Source organism: Moschus berezovskii, chromosome 15 (genome assembly GCF_049115385.1).
Source record: "Moschus berezovskii isolate FMDL1 chromosome 15, NW_MosBer_1.0, whole genome shotgun sequence".
NCBI lineage: Eukaryota > Metazoa > Chordata > Mammalia > Artiodactyla > Moschidae > Moschus > Moschus berezovskii.
Window position 1 is genome coordinate 81,979,972 of NC_142474.1, and position 20,407 is coordinate 82,000,378.

Genomic DNA, 20,407 nt, shown 5'->3' on the forward strand with positions numbered 1-20,407 from the left:
AATGTTTTAGAACGACATCGAGGTGATGATGGCACAACACATTGAATGTAGTAAATGCCGCTGAAGCACACACTTTAAAATGGTTAATTTTATGTTATTTGTATTTCTCCTCATTTTTAATAAAAGGAAAAATTAAAGATACAGTCTAGTGCACACATGCTAGAGTACCCTCACTTAAGGGTGAGAAAAGAATCCTGTTGGTGTTTTTTTCATGTTTCCTTGCATCTAAATTGACTGTATGTAGTACTTCTGGAAGCCGGGCACTTGTCCCCATGGTTACTGATACAGACTGGCTGTGGGAGCCAAGGGCAGTGCGCAGGGGAGTGAGTGGTCTTGGAAGGAGAGAAGGTGCCTCTCCAGAGGAACCTTCCACAAAGGCTCCTCCCGTCAATCAGGGAGGAGCTGGTTCTTTGGTCAGTCTGGAGCTGGTTCTCATTCTGGGATGGCAGGAGGAGGCACCGCGTTGGGTGGAGGTCTGTCTCGGTTTGATGTACAACTAGATCAAATCTCCCGTTATACGCCAGGGGTTCATGGGGAGGGCTCCGAGTTACACTCAGCCAGGAGCCCTGGGCCACTGGTACTTTCAAAGACTGCTTTTGGGGAAGGGATAGTTAGGGAGTTTGGGCCTGACGTGTACACATTGCTATATTTTAAATGGATAACCGACAAGGACTCAGAATGTATAGCACTTGGAACTCTGCTCAATGTTATGTGGCAGCCTGGATGGGAGGGAGGTTTGGAGGAGAATGGGTATGTCTATATATATGGCTGAGTCTCTTTGCTGTCCATCTGAAACTATCACAATATTGTTAACAGCTATACTCCAATATAAAATTAAAAGCTAAAAAAAGACTGCTTTTGGTACCCCAGATAAAGACCACTATTGCATGGGATGTCTTCCCAAACTATCACCTCAAGAATACCACTGTCAGTTTGTAGCTGAAGGCGCTGCTTAGCTGTTTTCATTAAAAAGGTGGACAGACCTATTACCCTACACTGGTTCAGTTAGCTGGTACTATTAGATTTCAAGAAATGAAAATGATTGACCAAGATGAAGCATGTACCTTTCCTATAAGTGCCATAGCGTTTGCACTCCCAGCTTTTGCTGCCTTTAAGAAGTAGTATAATGCTTTCTGGAGAGAAAAGGAACAGTATTATTGACAGTCATAAACATATCCTGTGAAATAGCTTTTGCATTAAATTTTATTTCATTTGACATGCATTAAAAAATATCGGTGAAATACCTACATCATTCAATGCACTCACTACTCCAAGTGCTATTTCAATCATGAACCTGAAGAGTGGGAGATAAATATATATATTTCATACATACAGGTTTAGAATGTGAGGGCTTTTTTTTCACATTTGGAAAGGCATCATGGGCGTGCTGCTTTGTGGAGGAGAGATAAATCCCAGCTGTAGAACTAAATACTCCCTTATTTTTATTTTATTTTTTTTATTTTAAATTACTTGTTTATTAATATTTTAGATGTTTCTCTTATATTACTGGGTTGTTTTATCCATACTGACAATCTTTGTCTTTCAAATGGAGTGTTACATTGTTTAATGTATATTTATCCATTGATATAACACCGTTGCATTATTTGGAGTCTGCTATTGCTCTTTTTTCTTCACTCCTTTTTCTTTGCTTTACTTAGTATTTTTAAAATAATTATACATAATCCCGTCTATTCATTTGAGAGATAAATACAGGGTTACTGTTAGAAGGCACTCTATGTAGTTAAACATGAATATATAACACCAAAATCTGAGATGTGTTTGTTTCGGGTGTGTAGCAGGGTGATACAGTCATATATATATATATGAATTAACAAGGGCAGTTCCCGTGTTTGGATGGGGAGTTCGTGGTTTGTGTTTTTATTTTTGAATTTATTAAAATTAAAAAAAAAAATAAAAAGTGAGAATTAAAAAAAATAATAGCACAAAATGAAACGTAATAAAAAGTGTTTAACATCACTTTATTATTCAAAAAGAGAGTGAAGGTGTAAATACTCCCTTATTTTTAAAAAGTGACACTTGTATGTTGACAGTACGTACTTAATGTGTAAGACAGTTTGTGTAACTGGCAGAATTGGATATACAGCATGCCGATGTTCACGGTGCAGAGGGAATGAGACCAGACACACCTGGTTGCCTCCTTGGTCCAGGTCTCTCTGCAGACGTGAACCTCAGACCAGTTCTTTCCAAAGCAAGTCAAAGGGGGCCGGCAAAGCCTTCTGACTCTCTCTGGGTCCTAACATTAAACGGAGTGCTCAGTCTGAACGCATGGCAGTGGACCTGTCTCTTGCTGCCTCATTCCTCAGGCCTCCCCCTGACCGTCCTGAAGTTCTCTTCAGAGACTTCGCAGAGAATTAAAGAAATAAGTCCCAGGAATGAGAAATGAAGACATGCTCCAAAGTGTCTTAGTAGGACACAACTTTCCTGTCTTTAAAAAGCCTTGACTGATTGTAAGGATCTGCAATTGATGGGCAAGGATCTGCCCCTTCCCAAAGTGAAGAGGATGCTTGAGGAAGAAAGTCATGTCAGTTTTCTCTAGAAATATTGGCAACTTATTTGAGAGCTATACACATTATGTCCACAAGTCAGTCTGCTGTGGACATAAAGTAAATACAAAAGCCACCATCCTGGCCCTCATCACGTCATGGATCCATTCATTCACCCATCCTTCTCTTCTTCACTTATCCTTTCAAGATCTTGACTGATACCTGTCATACATATGTTAGGTATCACAGGTGATTTATAGATGAAAAAAACCACTGTGCCTGCTTTGCTCCTTAGCAATACTGCTATGAAAAAGTAGATGTAAATAGCAATGACAATAAGTGAAAGGTAGAATAAAAGGCTAAAAAGAACCTGAGGGGGTTAGAATAACAGAAATTGTACCTAGTGCTTTTAAGCCCTTTACAAGCTTTTTCTTCCTTAATTTTCAAAACTGCGCTGTAAGGAAGGTATTAGTAATATCTGAGCTATTTAGTGATAGTTGGAGTCAAGAAGCCAACACTGGCATCCTGCCAGCAGCCTAAATCCAATTCCCATGCACTTGACACTCTGCTTTTATGGTTTAAAGAACGAGGGCTCAAATGATAAAAGTTACACAAAAGATGGAGAGGATTCACCACACACAGGGCATCAGAGGCTGAGGGAACAACATGAGCAAAGAATGGAGATGGGAGTGTCCATAGTGTGTCCGAGAAATAGTGGTTGCTTCAGTACGGCTGAAGTAGAGCATTCAAAAGCTAAGATTTGCTAAAATGTGATGGGACAACATTATTAACAGGCTAAGGACTTTCATTTTATTTGGTTTAAAAATAGAAACCAGTGGAGATTCATGAGCATGAGGGAGTGTTGAAACAAATGCTGCTGAAAATGTCTGGAATAATGCAGGTGTCAGTTGGATAGGAGAAAATTGTAGCAATGTATGTATGATTTACTATACCAATTACATATTGGTAAATATTTCAAATGTATGATAAAGTGTATGATTTACTAATCACATTTGTCAAAGAACATCAATATAAAAATATTTCTTATGAATATCCCTGCGGAACCAAGACCCAAATATATCCATCGAGAAGCATAATGTGTGCAAGTCGCAGTGTCTCCGGCCTTGTTTCCGCATTCTTGGTCTCCTCCTCTGCTCCTGGGCACTCTGTCTTTCCCCATCAGAGCATGCGTCCATCGATTTAACTGCCTGCTTAATTTCCTGTTTCCCCCAGTGTTGACTCCTCTGTACTTAGCACAGTGCCGACTGTGTATTAGGCAGTCAGAAAATGTTTCTGGGATGAACGAATGAGTGAGTGAAGGAAAGGATAAATCTGTTAATCTCTAAAACAAAGGGACTGAATTTTAATCTTTATGGTCCCTTCCAGCTTTAAAATTATGATTTTATAAACTCATTTTCAAAGTCCAGTTTTAGAATTTGGGCTCAAATATTTGGCATTAGAGAGTTACGCTCTAGGAAACTAGAACTGAACTGTTAAAAGAGAATAACCTATTCCCCAGAAGCAAATAAGAATCCTGGAGCTTTTCCCCATCCTTCAATATAATAAGCCCATAAAGACCAAAAATGGAGGATCTAATTTCTCCTTCCACTTTCCTTGGTTACTTGGCATCTCGGTTCTCTTTAATCTCTCTTTGCATTAACCTGCCTTTAATGTTGGGCTTCCCAGGTTGCTCAGTGGTAAAGAATCTGCCTGCCAATGAAGGAGATGCATGTTTGATCCCTGGGTGGAGAAGATCTCCTAGAGAAGGAAATGGCAACCCACTCCAGTATTCTTGCCTGGAAAATGTCATGGACAGAGGAGCCTGGCAGGCTACAGTCCATAGGGCTGCAAAGAGTCAGACATGACTGAGCACACATGCCTTTAAAGCTATTGTTTCAACTGCATAAACATTTACTAAACACTCTGTGAAAGTATCATGCAAGGCTACATCAATGGCCATGCATGGGCCAACCTGCATTCTTGCTCTCAGAGTCAAGTATTCAGCCATCCATTCATCTATCCATATGCTGTCGTCTGTATATTTCTGTTCCCCCCAAATCCATATATTGAAAACCTACTACCAACATGATGGTATTAGGAAGTGAAGTTTCTGAGGGGTGATTGGCAGAGTCCTCATGAATAGGATTAGTGCCCTTGAAAAAGGCCCCAGAGAGCTAGCTTGACCCTTCTGTCAGGTAGGGATATAAGGAAAAGCCTGCAGATTGTAAGAGGGCCCTCACCCAAACATGGTGGCACCCTGATCTCAGACTTCCAGCCTCCAAAACTGTGAGAAAATAAAATTCCATTGTGTATAAGCCACCGAGTGTAGAGTATTTTTGTTATAACTGTTCAAACAAAAAAACGATCTATCCATCCGTCCATCCTTCAAATATTTACTGAGCATCTACCATCATATTTTACTGATTATAAGATGTATACCCCCCATCTCTCATTTTAATCAGGACATTTTTTACTATCAATGGCAGCATATAATTTATATTGGCAGTGTTTTCTCTTGCTCAGTAAAACATAATGTATCTTATGGTGTCTTAGGATGAAATATAGTGTGTCTTAGGCATTATGCTAAGTGAAGTTTTCTTATTTGAATGCACATCTCTCTTTTTTTTAACCTGAACATGATTTTTCATTGGTTCTAAGAAAATCCCTAGTTTAATCAGTTTGCAATGTTTCCTCTAGAATGAAATGCCAAGAAAATGTATTGTTCTAAAAACATTTGGGAATATTTCTTTTATCTCAGGCTCTGTAAATCACTCTTTAAAGGGATATCATTAGCTCTTTTCTTTCTAATGGATGGTAGAATGGACCAAGCAGTTGCCTTTACATATTTGATATTATTCCTCTGCTAGGCGTAACTTAATTATGCCTTATCCACTTTAATAACATGCACCAAAACACCCAGCTTTTCCTAATCCAATTCATCCTGGGCCTGTATATATTTAGAAATACAAATAACATTAAAATGTATGTATACAAATTCAAGACAATGTAATCAAGAATTGCATATACAATACTTTCCAATAATTAAGAATCTTGTGGGGAGGAGAAGGTGAAAATGTTGTCTATAGTGACAACTCATGAGAGAAATTAATTCAATCGAACAATGAGGAGGGTGAAAACATCAAGCTAGTGATTTCTAGTATTTTGATTTGTAATTTGCTGGACAGTGCCGGCACAGGACTGAGAAAGGTCAGTTTTCATTCCAATGCCAGAGAAAAGCAGTGCCAAAGAATGTTGAAAGTACTGCATAATTGCATTCATCTCACACGCTAGCAAAGTAATGCTCAAAATTCTTCAAGCTAGCTTCAACAGTACATAAACTGAGATCTTCCAGATGTTCAACCTGGATTTAGAAAAGGTATAGGAATCAGAGATCAATTGCCAACATCTGTTGGATCATAGAAAAATTTAAAGAATTCCAGAAAAACATCTACTTCTGCTTCATTGACTATGCTAAAGCCTTTGACTGTGTAGATCACAACAAACTGTGGAAATTCTTAAAGAGATGGGAATACCAGACCATCTCACTTGCCTCCTGAGAAACTTGTATGCAAGTCAAGAAGAAACAGAACCAGACATGGAACAACAAACTGGTTCCAAATTGGAAAAAGAAGTAAGTCTCAAGGCTGTATATTGTCACCCTGCTTGTTTAATTTATATGCAGAGTACATCATGTGAAATGCTGGGCTGGATGAAGCATAAGCTGGAATCAAGATTGCCGGGAGAAATATCAATAATCTCAGATATGCAGATGACACCACCCTTATGGCAGAAAGTGAAGAGGAACTAAAGAGCCTCTTGATGAAGTTGAAAGAGGAGAGTGAAAAAGTTGACTTAAAATCCAATGTTCAAAAATTAAGATCATGGCAACTGGTCCTATCACTTCATGGCAAACAGATGGGGAAACAATGGAAACAGTAACAGATTTTATTATGGGGGGCTCCAAAATCACTGCAGATGGGGACTGCAGCCATGAAATTAAAAGATGCTTGCTCCTTGGAAGGAAAGCTATGACCAACCCAGAAAGCAAATTAAAAAGCAGAGACATTACTTTTCCAACAAAGGTCCGTCTAGTCAAAGCTATGGTTTTTCCAGTAGTCATGTACAGATGTGAGAGTTGGACCATAAAAAAGGGTGAGTGCCATAGAATTGATGCTTTTGAACTGTGGTGTTGGATAAGACTCTTGGGAGTCCCTTAGACTGCAAGGAGATCCAACCAGTCCATCCTAAAGGAGATCAGTCCTGGGTGTACATTGGAGGGACTGATGTTGAAGCTGAAACTCCAATACTTTGGCTACCTCATGCAAAGAGTTGACTCATTGGAAAAGACCCTGATGCTGGGAGGGATTAAGGGCAGGAGGAGAAGTGGATGACAGAGGATGAGATGATTGAATGGCATCACCGACTCAATGGACATGGGTTTGGGTGGACTCCGGGAGCTGGTGATGGACAGGGAGGCCTGGCATGCTGCAGTTCAAGGGGTTGCAAAGAGTCAGACACGACTGAGCGACTGAATTGAACTGAACTGAACTGATGCTGAAGCTGAAACTCTAATACTTTGGCCACCTGATGCAAAGAGCCGACTCATTAGTAAAGACCCTGATGCTGGGAAAGACTGAAGGCAGGGGGAGAAGGGGACGACAGAGGATGAGATGGTTGGATGGCATCACCGACTTGATACATATGAGTTTGAGCAAGCTCCAGGAGATGGTGAAGGACAGGGAAGCCTGGCGTGCTGCAGTCCATGGGGTCGCAAAGAGTCAGGCATGACTGAGTGACTGAACAACAACAACCAGACAACACATATTTATAAAGAACCTCACGAAATTTTCTTTGGTGGACTGAAACATTAGCATACTCACTCAAGTGGTGATTCTTAGGCTGAGAGATGCTGTCATTCATTTATTCAGTAGACAGTGAGTACCTAATACGTACCAGGTAATAACCTAAGTACAGGACACATATTAGTGAATAAGATGGATAAGAATTTACTTTGCACTGCGGGAAGACAGTTAACAAGCCAAGATCAGTAAAGTACAAGGAATGAGAGGGGCTAGAGAAAGATAAACACAGCATGATAGGAGAAGTGGTTAAAAAAAAAAGGTAGAATTGATCAAGAAAATCCTCTCTGAGGAAGTAAGATTTTAAGGATAAGAAGCTAGCCATGGGGAGATCTTCCCACTCCTCTCTGCACATTTCACACTATTCCAAGTTGATTTTGGTTCAGCTAAGCTGTGGCAAGTTGCAAAAATAGCCATAATACTTTGCAGGTCTGCCTATTAAGAGAAGTTCTTTTTTCTATTCTTTCAATGCTGGCTGGCCTTGTGACTTGCTTTGGCCAAAAGAATATGGCAGAATTGATTCTGTCAGTTCTGACCCTAGGCCTCAGGAGACTTTCACTATTGCATTTGTAAAACATTTGACTGCCATGTAAAAAGCGTGGGCCTGCTGGCTGGAGGATGAGAGCATGTGGAGAGACCAAGTCATCCTAGCTGCCATGGACCAGGACATCATAAATCAGCCAGCCCTGGTCAAAACTCTAGCAACTATAGATGTGTGAACATGGCCAGCCAAGATCAGAAGAATTACTCAGCTGAACCCAGCCATAACTACTGACCTGCCAAAATTGTGAATTAAATAAATGGTGGTTGTGTTAGGCTACCTAAGTTTGGGGGTGGTTTATGATGGCAGCCTAAGCTAACTGATAAGCCAATGAGTCTTGAGGTCTGATGCCTTGACAGGAATCCATCCAAGTTCAGGTTTCTTTAGGCTAAGGAAAGCAGGAAGGACTAGCTTGTGCTTGCCCTACTGCTGGGATGGTTCTGGAATTAAACCAGTATTTTTGAGATGTCTGGATGGGAAGAATGGTGCCCAATCTACCGATAGAAAATTAGAAGTAACCTGAGTGATTATATCATTCCTTTTTCTTGCTTTATGAATAAGAAAACTAGCTATCAATGACAGGTGTTTTTATAAACTTGTTTTTTGTTTGTGCTCTGGTCAAGAGTAAGTAAGTAAGTTTTAGCTTGAGTTTAAGTAAGTTTTAAGGAAAGGAGTGGAGAAGGCAATGGCACCCCACTCCAGTACTCTTGCCTGGAAAATCCCATGGACGGAGGAGCCTGGTGGGCTACAGTCCATGGGGTCGCTAAGAGTTGGACACAACTGAGCGACTTCACTTTCAATTTTCACTTTCATGCATTGGAGAAGGAAATGGCAACCCACTCCAGTGTTCTTGCCTGGTGGGCTGCCATCTACGGGGTCACACAGAGTCGGACACAACTCAAGCGACTTAGCAGCAGCAGCAGCAATGAAAGGAGCACATGCTTTGACTACAGAAATACTGAGTTGGACTTTTATTTCTTAACACTCTTACTACCTAGCTGTGAGATTTGAAACAATTTACATCATCGATCCAGCCTCAGCTTCTCATCTGTAAAACAGAGCTAATGAATGTGAATGAGCCCGTAGCAGAGCTTGTCTGGGCCATTCAGCTGGGCCCGACTGCCTCGCTGTTGCTGTACAAGACCAGACTCCTCTTCTGCCAGCCTCGGGACTGCACCTCATTCTCACCTGGAGGCAGCTATAGCTCCCATCTGGTGTTCATGCGGCTGGAGCTGACTGGAAGTCCTTAGCTTTGTGGGGTTTCATATACTCTATAGATGTTAGCGGGTATTCTGTATAGGTGTGGCTTTGGTGCCTTCACAATCAAATTTTGTCTTTATGGAAAATGGGAACTTCTTCCCAGTTTTGCATCTTGTAGTTAGCAGAAGAAACTCACTACAGGCTGAAATCTGATGTTGGCATAATATTGTGAATCCAGAAATTCTTATCCAAGAAGCTAAAACCTTAGTTGAAGACCTTCAGTTGAGCTGTCCTGAGATGGATGCATATGTTTATTTCAATTGCTACTTATTTTATCACATTTTATAAAATTAACTTTGACATTTACCTAATGCGTATAGTACCTCATATAAAACACAAACTATAGTGCCAAAGATACATTCATAAAATAACAATATAAAGTGAAATAGAAAGTAATAACAGTTCAGATTTTTATGTAACTGCTGTAGAAGTAGTTATTTCTATTGCTTAGCCATTGGGATTGAAGTAGAGCAAATACTCCTTTGAGACGGTGAGCACATGGCTCTTATAAAATGACAAGGGTTACAAAGTCATCTTTTAAGAAGAATCTCAGCTATTTCCCCAGATCTGTGGGGATCTAGGGCCTTAAAACTACAATCAGGGTTGAGGGAAGATCTCGTCCAGGGGCTTTGGCATCTTACTGAGGAGGATCCTGTGTAGGTTAAGTTTATTTGTTTTTTTCTCCACCATATATTTGAATTGTTAATTAATTGTCTAATTTCATTGGGATAAAGTAAGGTTAAGCAAAGCGATTGAAAGGAGCTTTACAAATTTATAAAGAAGCTTAATAATATACCCAATTATGTTGGAAGCAGCCTGTCCTCTGATTTATTATTTTTTTTTTTTTACCTGTTAACCTAGAGCATCATCTTTTTTTTTTTTTTCTTTTTTTTCCTTGTTTTAATTTTATTTATTTATTTATTTTTTTGCATTACAATAGTTTAATATGAACAATCAGAACTAATTAACAGTATAACAATATTTTACAACTGAAATAATTAAAATAAACTATAAAATTACTACATAAAACAGGTCTGATCTAGCTTATTTACTTTCTATAATCTCTTCAGTGCTGCAAAACCATTTATTTCTTTTTTTTTTTTCATGTTTTAATAAACACTTCGTCTTTTTGTATTGCTTTTTTTTTTCATCACAATAATAGAAATATAACATCATATATCACTGTAAAACACATTTCCACATAAATGCTGATAAGCACAAAATATTTTTCATCATTTACATTTTAACTGTAATAATATATGGCAGAATTAAAGCTGCATCCATCATGTGTCTAACTCACCTTGCTGTAATGAATTTTTTAATGTAATGGTTTCTGTCGCAAAGTAAAATCATACATAATGTCTAGTGACACAGTACGCTGGTGGATGGGTGGATTTGGAAAATGGAAATGCAACTTCATTTTTAATTAGATTTATAAACTTCACCACCTCCACCTCCAGCCAGCTTCCCAACCCTCCCTCCCACCACCATTATTTATTTATTTATTTATTTATTTAAAATGAGGCTTTTAATTAATGTTTGACAGAGCTGATTCAGGTTGAATAGACTAAATTTCTTTAAAAAAACTTACTTATACTCCAGAGTCCTTTAAAAACTTAATAGCATTTATACATTGAAGGTATTTGATTTTCTTGTAACTAGCACTTCAAATGCAACAAGCATTTGAAGCAACAAGCATTTGACCCAACAAGTAAAACTTTCTACAGTTCATAACTTTTATAAATAAAATAAATTAAATGTACAGTGAATAAGTTCTCTGAAATATTTCAATATTTCTGCAGGTTTAGTAACATCGTAAAATACATTTCAACTAAAATTCACAAATCTAAAAATCTGTTAGGCATTTTTAGGCGTTTTAAGTTGGAAATGAAGACCAATGTTACATCGTAATATGCCAATTACAAATAGTACTTCAAATAGCAAATACTACAGTTTGTCCCAAACTTTAAAAACTATTCATGAACTCAACACTGAACTATTGATGGCTATGAGAATTGTTTCCTAGCCTTTTTGAAAATTTCAACCCATTTACGTTTAAGGTAATTATTGATAAGTAGAGAGTCCCCAACAGGATAAACCCAAGGCGAAATACTCCAAGACACATATTAATCAAATTAACAAAGATCAAACACAAAGAACAAATATTAAAAGCAGCAAGGGAAAAGCAGCAAATAACACATAAGGGGATTCCCATAAGGATAACAGCTGATCTTTCAACAGAAACTCTTCAGGCCAGAAGGGAGTGGCAAGACATACTTAAAGTGATGAAAGAAAATACCCTACAGCCCAGATTACTATACCCAGCAAGGATCTCATTCAAATATGAAGGAGAAATCAAAAGCTTTACAGACAAGCAAAAGCTGAGGGAATTCAGCATCACCAAACCAGCTCTCCAACAAATACTGTCCTCTGATTTAGCTCAATGGGGTTGAGGCTGGTCCTCAGGCTCCTTGGCAGGAAATTCCCAGGTGGACTTGCCACAGCAGGCTTTAGGGGAGAGAGCATGTCCTCCTCACCCAGCCCCAGTGCAACCGTGAGTTTGGGTGGGAAGAGGGTGGGTTCGGTAGGACCCCGGAAGCTCCCTGCCCCAGCTACTCTTTCATAGGCCTCTACCCCTCTGTACTTAGAGGCAGGTAGGAAAAGTGCTTTCTCTCACAAACTCTGTTCTTCTTCAAAAGCTGGGAAGCAGGTCCGACAAAGGAAGCAGCAGTGGGCTTTCCCCAGCAGCTCTTCCACCCACCCTCAGCCTCCCTTACCCTCGTCCTTCCACCCACAGGACTCAAGCTTGAGATGGACTTACATAGTAATCTTGATCCAGACCTTTCCTCCCAATTAGATGCAACTGTCCAAGAGATACCTAGAAAAGAGGAGTTTTGGAAAATGATTTTAGCAGTAGCATTCATTTTAACAAAGAAAAGGGGAAAAAAATTACCTGATGATTTTACTACAGTACATCGACCCAGTTTGCTGCAGTCAGTGTGTCTTAAAAGAGAGGCAGAAAACCATTCCTGACTCTGTGTTTTATTGGCTAAATGGTTGACGTTGGGTTATGCAGCTTCCTCAGGGGCAGGAAGATGGTCTGATGATGTACAGCAATACCCAGGCACACTAGTGACCTTAACTTTTGGCTCTCAAAGGTCACATAAACGATGTCCCATTTCTATTCTCATTTCCAAAGACGGGCTGCTTCTGGCTCCTGATAAGAGTTCATTCATATTAAAACCAACATTTATGGTACCTTTTTTCTATAATTACAATCTAGTTTTTTTTTTTTTTTAATAAGTTTTTTAGGAGTAAGTGCCAAAAAAATGCCATTACTATGGCAACTGGCTCCTTCATAAGCTATAAGAAACTACAAGTTAGGGAACAAAAAAGGAGCAGAACAAAGAGGAGGGGGTTCTCTTCCCTTTCCTATTCAGGATGGGGCGTTGTTGTTAACCCTTCTAGGACTCAGAGAGTACCAAGCCCTTTGTGATTGAAATGTTCTAAAAACGTAAACTCATCTGTATACATTACTTGTATCCGAACATCTCCTCTTTCTGCCAAAAACTTATAGTACTGGTATATGTCCCAATCCAAAACCTCACTGTTAGAACTCAGATTTTCAGGTCTTTCAGTTAATCTCACTTTTTCCACTGGAATACCTTCACTGTCTTCCAGTTTTTCAGCAGCTGTTAACAGAAACAGGCCAGAGCAAGCTGTAACAGTCGTCTTAGGGCGAGCACTATTAGGCTTATTCTCCTTAAACTACGCCGAGATTGGGCCTACTAACGGAAGAGAAATGTCCTTAGGAGACAGAAATTCGCTAATTTTGTTTATTTGGTTCTGAGAAAAGTATGAGACACTACCTATTCTTTGTAACCAATATAATCATTGTCTCAGTATATGTCAGACCCTGCTGAAGACCTTAGCCAGGCAGACTCAGGAAAGAAGATAGATGCCAGAAGAAGGCAATCAACCTTTCCATCACTGACTTTTTCTGGGCAGCCTGAAACTACAATATAGGAGTAAGAACTGCTTCTTATTTACTTCCCGAGGATAGTCTGAAAATAACTTTGTTAGGTTTTGAGTAAACCTAACAAAACAGCAGTTTGAAATATATCTCTCTCTCAAATAATCTGTTTCATTAAGCACATAAAAACATCTTGATACATAAAGCATCTTAAATTCAAAAGCAGTTTTTTTCTTAGATCCTAATCATGACAAAGATGTAAATTTAGGTGTTATTATGATTATAGAAACTAAATGGACTTTAGCTTACTCACTTCTTAGACTTTTATTTAATACTCTATCATGTAGTCTAGTTTAGGGATGCTGCATGTGGAAATATTACATGCAACTTTGAAAATTCTAGAAATATATAATTAACCTCATGCTCTCTATATATTTTTCTTTTGTAGACAAAGGATAGGGTAATAGAGTAATGATTACTTGAATTGCTCTCAAATGCAATGATAGAGATTGCAAATGTATGTATCTTGCACATACATTATACAATGTATGTACATCCATAGCTTCAGGAATTTTTTAACAAGGCATCCTATATTTGAAATGTTTGAATTATAGAAATTACTTAATATTTATTGATGTTATATTTAAATTTTCAGTTTAAGGAAAGAAGACCACAGGATCAAGTAAAAGAGAATTATCTGGAGACATGAGCTAACAAAAATAAGAGAAGAGTACAATAACTTAGAACTTTTTGAAAAGTAACTTAAGAAACTCCACATTGTATGGAAAGAGCTATATTATAACTGATGTTAAAGCACAGTCTTTAAATACTTTCATAAATGTTTCAATTAGTATTGATTTATTTTTTTAATTTCTTGGCAGGTCTCTTTATCTTAAACTATGTGGATTACTCACTATAATCTGCCACTTTCTTGTAATGACTTAGGGCAACTTCACAATTCTGTAGAACATTGATTCCTGACAAATATCTGTACCCCTAAAACAGAGGCATATAAATTCTTAATTTTCTGACAATGCTATATTTACAACACACCTATTTGGGCTCAAGAATATTTAATTACAAACCAAAATCATCTGTGACATCATGCTTCCTCCAGCACTTCCAAAGGTATAATATATCAGTGCCTAAAGTTAAAAAAAAAATTATTTGACATCTAAATTTGAAACTCAAACCCAATCACGGCTTTTTTATTCCTAGCCCAGCAATGAACCTCAAACTACCCCCACATAAGCCCCAAATTTCATTCTCTTCCTCTTTAAAGATGGCTGCCATTCACTGAGGGTTTATTGAGTTCTGAAATTTGTGAAAAGGGGATTGTACATGATATTTCATTAAAACATCATGAAATCCCTATGGAGCAGATATTATTTGAAACTTTATAATAAGGAACATTAGGAAACTATGGCATTCAGGTCCTAACCTTCTCTAACTATTGAGCTATGCTCTTACCCACCACACTAAAGTGAGCCCTTCACTCAAAGAGTAGACTCTCTACTCAGGATCCCTTTTAAAAAATCATTTTTTATTCAAAAAAAGTAGAATGACTTTACCTTAGCTTGATTGTATTCCATTCCTATTCCATAAGAAGACAAAAATCCTAAGGCCTAAAGCCCAAAAGAAAAAGAAAAATTCAATAAATCCATTTATTTTACAGTTATTACCAACATTAGTAAGGGCAATTTTAAATGTCTGCTCTATAATTACTTGTATTGTTAACTTATTTCTTATAGTATAGCAAGTTGCATTATTATACTTTTGCTAAGGTGGCACGAATTTAGAAAAGGTCACAATAATGGAAGCTTTGTATAATATATGTGGAAATAAGCTAATACTTACTGAACTTTAGAATAATTATAGTGATAAAATAATGTAAACCAATGCTCTGTATGTGTTTTCCTTTTTAGAAATGTAAAGACATTTTTCTCCAATATGTTAAAATTTGAATTTGAATATTTTTCCTCATATTTTAAAAATAAAATGTGATGGATATAAAAAGTTTGAATAGAAAAAATTATATTGAATAAAAGGTCAAAGTCTGAACACAGATCAAGATGGTGGAATACGAAGCTCCAGGCCTTGTTCCTCCAATGGAGCCAAAATATACAGTGCAAAAAGCCTTCATGAGAACTCAAGAGACCATTTAAGAAATCACTGCTACCCAGTCAAGCTCACAGCAAAGAACAGCCCATTGCAATAGGTCAGAAAAGCCATTTTATTTAATCTGCAATCACTCCTCCCCAAGCCAGCACAGCTTGGTGTGATCAGGAAAAAAAGAGGAAAATGGATAGGAATTCTGACTTTCAAGGAGTAGCTGATCAGAGATCTGACTTTCATCTCATCTGATTTACAGCACTGGCAGAACTGGAATGCTCCAGATGCTAGGGACCTTGAAGCAATAAAGAGAGCTTAGAGACCTGTTGCAACACTAGAGACCCTGCACTACCATAGGATGCAGTCCTTAAGGGGCATCAGCAAGCCGAACACTGTAGTACATATAATAACATTGTAATACACACTGTGGGGGTCACAGAGGAGTGAGGGAAAGGGGCAGAGAGATTATTTCAGGAAAATTTGGCCAAAAACGTCCCAAACCTGAGAAAGGAAATGGGTGTACAAATTCAAATTCAAAGAACTCCAAGTGTGATGAACTATGCCGAGACATACCATAGTCAAACTATCAAAAGTCAAAGGCACAGAACACTGGGTACAGCAAGAGAAAAGAGACTTGCCACATGCAGAGAAATTTCCATGTGATTGTGAGCGGAAATAGCAGCAGAAACATTACAGGGTAGAAGGGAGTGAAATGAAACAGTCAAAATACTGAAAGAAGAACGCTATCAACCAAGAACACTGTATCTGGCCAAAACTAACTTTAAAAAATGAAGAAGAAAATAGAAATTCCCAGATAAACAAAAACTGCAGGAATTCATCAACACTAGAGCTGCCTTACAAGAACTGCTAAAGGGTGTCCAAGTTGAAAGAATGTTAGCCATAACACAAAAGCATACAAAAATATAAAGCTCTCTGGTAATAATAAATACATAGACAAACAGAATCATATAATACTGTAATGGTGGTGGATAAGTCACTTTTAATTCTGGTAGAGAATTTAAAAGGTAAAAGCATAAAAGATAACTATAACTAAAAAACTATGCTAATGGATGCAAAATATAAAAAGATATGATTTGTGTCACTCATAACATAAAATGGGAGGAGAGCAGAGTGTATGTGATTGAAGTCAATATCAGTTTAAATAGATTGGTGCAGTGGTAAAGAATCTGCCTGCCAACCCAGGACATGCAGGAGACATGGGTTCAACCCCTGGGTCAGGAAGATACCCTGGAAGAGGCAATGACAACCCACTCCAGTATTCTTGCCAGGAAAATCCCATGGACAGCGGAGCCTGGTGGGCTACAGTCCATGGGGTCACAGAGAGTCAGACTCAACTGAACAACTGAGCATGCATGTCACAACTGTAAGACGTTTTATGTAATCCCCAGAGTAACTACACCCTGGAGGAGGGAATGGCAACCCACTCCAGTGTTCTTGCCTTGTCTTGTCCTGTGGACAGAGAAGCCTGGCAAACTATGGTCCATGGGGTCACAAAGAGTCGGACACGACTGAGTGACTGAACTGAACTGAACTGAACTGAGCAACTAACACACACACACAAAGAGTACCTACAAGGAAAATACCTACAGAAAATGCACCCAAAAAATGAGGAGGGAATCAAAGCATGCCGTTACAAAAAACAAACGAAAGACAAAAGAAGGCATCGAGAGAGGAAAAGGACAAAATGACTACAAGACAAACAGAAAATAATGAACAGAATGGCAGTAGTGAGTCTTTCCCTTTAAGCAGTTACTCTAAATACATATGGATTAAGCTCACTCAATTAATAGACAGAAAAGGCTGACTGGATAAGAAAACAAGACCCAACTTAATGCTGTCTGCTGCTGCTGCTGCTAAGTCACTTCAGTCGTGTCCGACTCTGTGTGACCCCATAGATGGCAGCCCACCAGGCTCCCCTGTCCCTAGGAAGATTTATTTTAGATACAAAAACACACATAGTTTGAAAGTGAAAGAATGGAAAAAGATACTCTATTAAATTGTAACCAAGAGAGGGATGATCACACTTAGACAAAATAGACTTCAAGGCAAAAAATGTCACAAAAGATAAGGGATATTGTGTAATGATAAAAGGATCAATTCACCAGGGAGATATAACCGCTATTAAACATATATGCATCTAAGAACAGAGCACCCAAACACATGAAGCAAACACCGATAGAGTTGAAAGGAGAAATAGACACGAATAAATAACAGTAGGAGATTTTAATCCCCCACTTTCAAAAATGGGTAGAACAACCAGACAGAGATTAATAAAATTTTCTTTGTTCACAGATGACATAATCTTATATGTAGAAAACCCTAATGATTTATAAAATACTGCTAAAACTAGTAAATTTAGAAAAAGTGCAGGATGAAAAATCAACACACAAAAATAGGAAGATTTTCTATACATTAACAATGAACATTCAGAAAAGGAAATAACAGTCTCATTTACAATAGCATCAAAAACAATAAATAGAATAAACTAACCAAGAAGATGAAAGGCTTGTACACTGAAAACTATAAAACACTGCTGAAAAAAAAAATCTGAAAGTACATAAATAAATGGAAAATATCCTATGTTTATGTATTAGAAGAAGTAATATTGCTACTTTATATCCAGAGGGATTGGATTTAGTGCAACCCCAGTTGAAATCTCAATGCCATTTTCCAGAAATAGAAACAACCATCCTAAAATTTATATAGAATCTCATATGTAAACTCACAAAATAGCTCATCTATCTTGAGGGAAAAAACTAAGCTAGAGGCCTCACACTTCCTGATTTCAAAATATATTACAGATTAGAGTGATTCAAAATCTGATGGTACTGGCATAAAGACAGACATATAGGCCAATGGAATAATGTAAAGAGATCAGAAATAAATCCTCATATATATGGCCAAATGAATTTCAACAAGGATGCCAAGGTATTGGATGCATCTGAGCAAACTGCAATCTGTCCTTTCAATTCTGAACATTAATGTCTTTGTTCCAGTTACTGTGGCTGGTGTAACAAATCACTCAGAAACTTGGTGGCATAATGACCATTTATTATGCCAAGGATTCAGTGAGTCAGGAATTTGGCCAAGGTAGAGTGGGGATGGCTTTTCTATGATTCATGATATGGGGGCCTTAGTTGGAAGACTCAAAGTCTGGAGTTGCCATAGTCTGAATTCTGGTTCATTCATGCATTTGGCAGATCATTCTAGCTGTTGGTTGAGATCTTAGCAGAGGCTAACAGCCAGAACAACAACATGGGACACCTTCCATCATGGGACATCTTCACATCTATCATATGAGCTTCTCCAAGTATGGTAACTGTGTTCCATAACTGAGCACCCTGAGAGAGAGCGAGAGCCAGGTACAGATGTATCCTTTTTACAACTCAGCCTTCAGAGTGATGTAGTGTTACTTCCAGCAAACTCTCTTGTTTGAAGTAGTTACAAGACCACCTGAAAGCACTGAGTCTTAGCCACTGGACTGCCATGGAATTCTCAACCCTAGTATCTTCTGACAAGTTCTTTGCTATCAGATAGGATAAGATGTTTCAATATCATCTTGTACATTTTTTGCCCCACACCTGGAATTTGACATTTTCCAAAGGAGTTGGGTTCTTTTCCTTGGGAGAGGACATCTTTTGTTTACTTTAAGAATAATTCCTTTGTGGGGGAAGAATGAGTATCTAAATTTAACTTTTTATTTCTTTGTTATCAAATTAAGAGACGTATATGTACTAAAAATTAAAATTCTAATACTTCTGAGGGCTTAAAATTTAAACAGCAATGCCCTGTTCTTTTCTCAGAAACTCCCTATTTTCCTCATAGAAAACTACTTTTAATTATTTTGGCTGTTTTCTTCTGATAATTACCACCATTAGGACTCTTGATAAATTGCTATTACTTGCTGCTAATTTATATATTTCACACATTTAGCTATAGATTTGTCCATGATAGATAATAATTTAGGTCATCTACATGACTTTCTTCCTTTTTATTTTTGCACCTCTTCTCAATAGAGTCATAATATTATTTTTTGTCAGAACATAATTGTAATAATCTGTTTTAGTGTTCCTAATATTTTCAAGTTTCTGCTCATTTGTAAGTTTATCATTCCTATCACCATTTTAGAGGTTCATTCCACACTCTTATGCATATCATTGATAATACACTTTTCTTTCCATCAGTTCAGTTCAGTTCAGTCACTCAATTGTGTCTGACTCTTTGCAACCCCATGGACTGCAGCACATCAGGCTTCCCTGTCCATCACCAACTCCCGGAGTTTATTCAAAGTCATGTCCATCGAGTGAGTGATGCCATCCAACCATCTCATCCTCTGTCATCCCCTTCTCCTCCTGCCTTCAATCTTTCCCAGAATCAGGGTCTTTTCCAATGAGTCAGTTCTTTGCATCATGTGGCCAAAGTATTGGAGCTTGAGCTTCAGCATCAGTCCTTCCAATGAATATTCAGGACTAATTTTCTTTAGGATGGACTGATTGGATTTCCTTGCAGTCCAAGGGACTCTCAAGAGTCTTCAACATCACAGTTCAAAAGCATCAGTCCTTTGGTGCTCAGCTTTCTTTATAGTCCAACTCTCACATCCATACATGACTACTGGAAAAACCATAGCTTTGACTAGACAGACCTTTGTTGGCAAAGTAATGCCTCTGCTTTTTAATATGCTGTCTAGATTGGTCATAACTTTTTTTCCAAGGAATAAATGTCTTTTAATTTCATGGCTGCAGTCACCATCTTCAGTGATTTTGGAGCACCACAAAATAAAGTCTGCCACTGTTTCCCCATCTATTTGCCATGAAGTGATGGGACCAGATGCCATGATCTTAGTTTTCTGAATGTTGAGGTTTTTTTTTTACTTTATATTTATATTTTTTTTGAAGCTTTCTTTCAAATCCTTTATTTTTTTTTAATGAGGCTTTTAATTAATGTTTGACAGAGCTGATTCAAGTTGAACAGACTAAATTTCTTTAAACAAACTTACTTATACTCCAGAGTCCTTTAAAAACTTAATAGCATTTATACATTGAAGGTATTTGATTTTCTTGTAACTAGCACTTCAAATGCAACAAGCATTTGAAGCAACAAGCATTTGACCCAACAAGTAAAACTTTCTACAGTTCAT

General features: G+C 38.0%; 1 protein-coding gene across 3 annotated transcripts in view; it reads right to left on the reverse strand.

The window, feature by feature from the left end:
* The window catches only part of SEL1L2 (SEL1L2 adaptor subunit of SYVN1 ubiquitin ligase), a 63,792-nt gene that overhangs the window by 28,011 nt on the left and 15,374 nt on the right, over positions 1-20,407 (reverse strand). For 2 of the 3 annotated variants that reach the window (XM_088844431.1, XM_088844430.1), the window contains exons 3-8: positions 14,709-14,762; positions 14,223-14,282; positions 14,052-14,133; positions 12,702-12,856; positions 11,986-12,042; positions 1,065-1,133 (exon numbers count right to left, since the gene is read on the reverse strand). In XM_088844431.1, coding sequence (XP_088700557.1) covers positions 1,065-1,133; positions 11,986-12,042; positions 12,702-12,856; positions 14,052-14,133; positions 14,223-14,282; positions 14,709-14,762 — 477 coding nt within the window. The remainder of the gene's footprint in view (positions 1-1,064; positions 1,134-11,985; positions 12,043-12,701; positions 12,857-14,051; positions 14,134-14,222; positions 14,283-14,708; positions 14,763-20,407) is intronic. The other variant, XM_055424325.2, reaches the window with a different exon arrangement.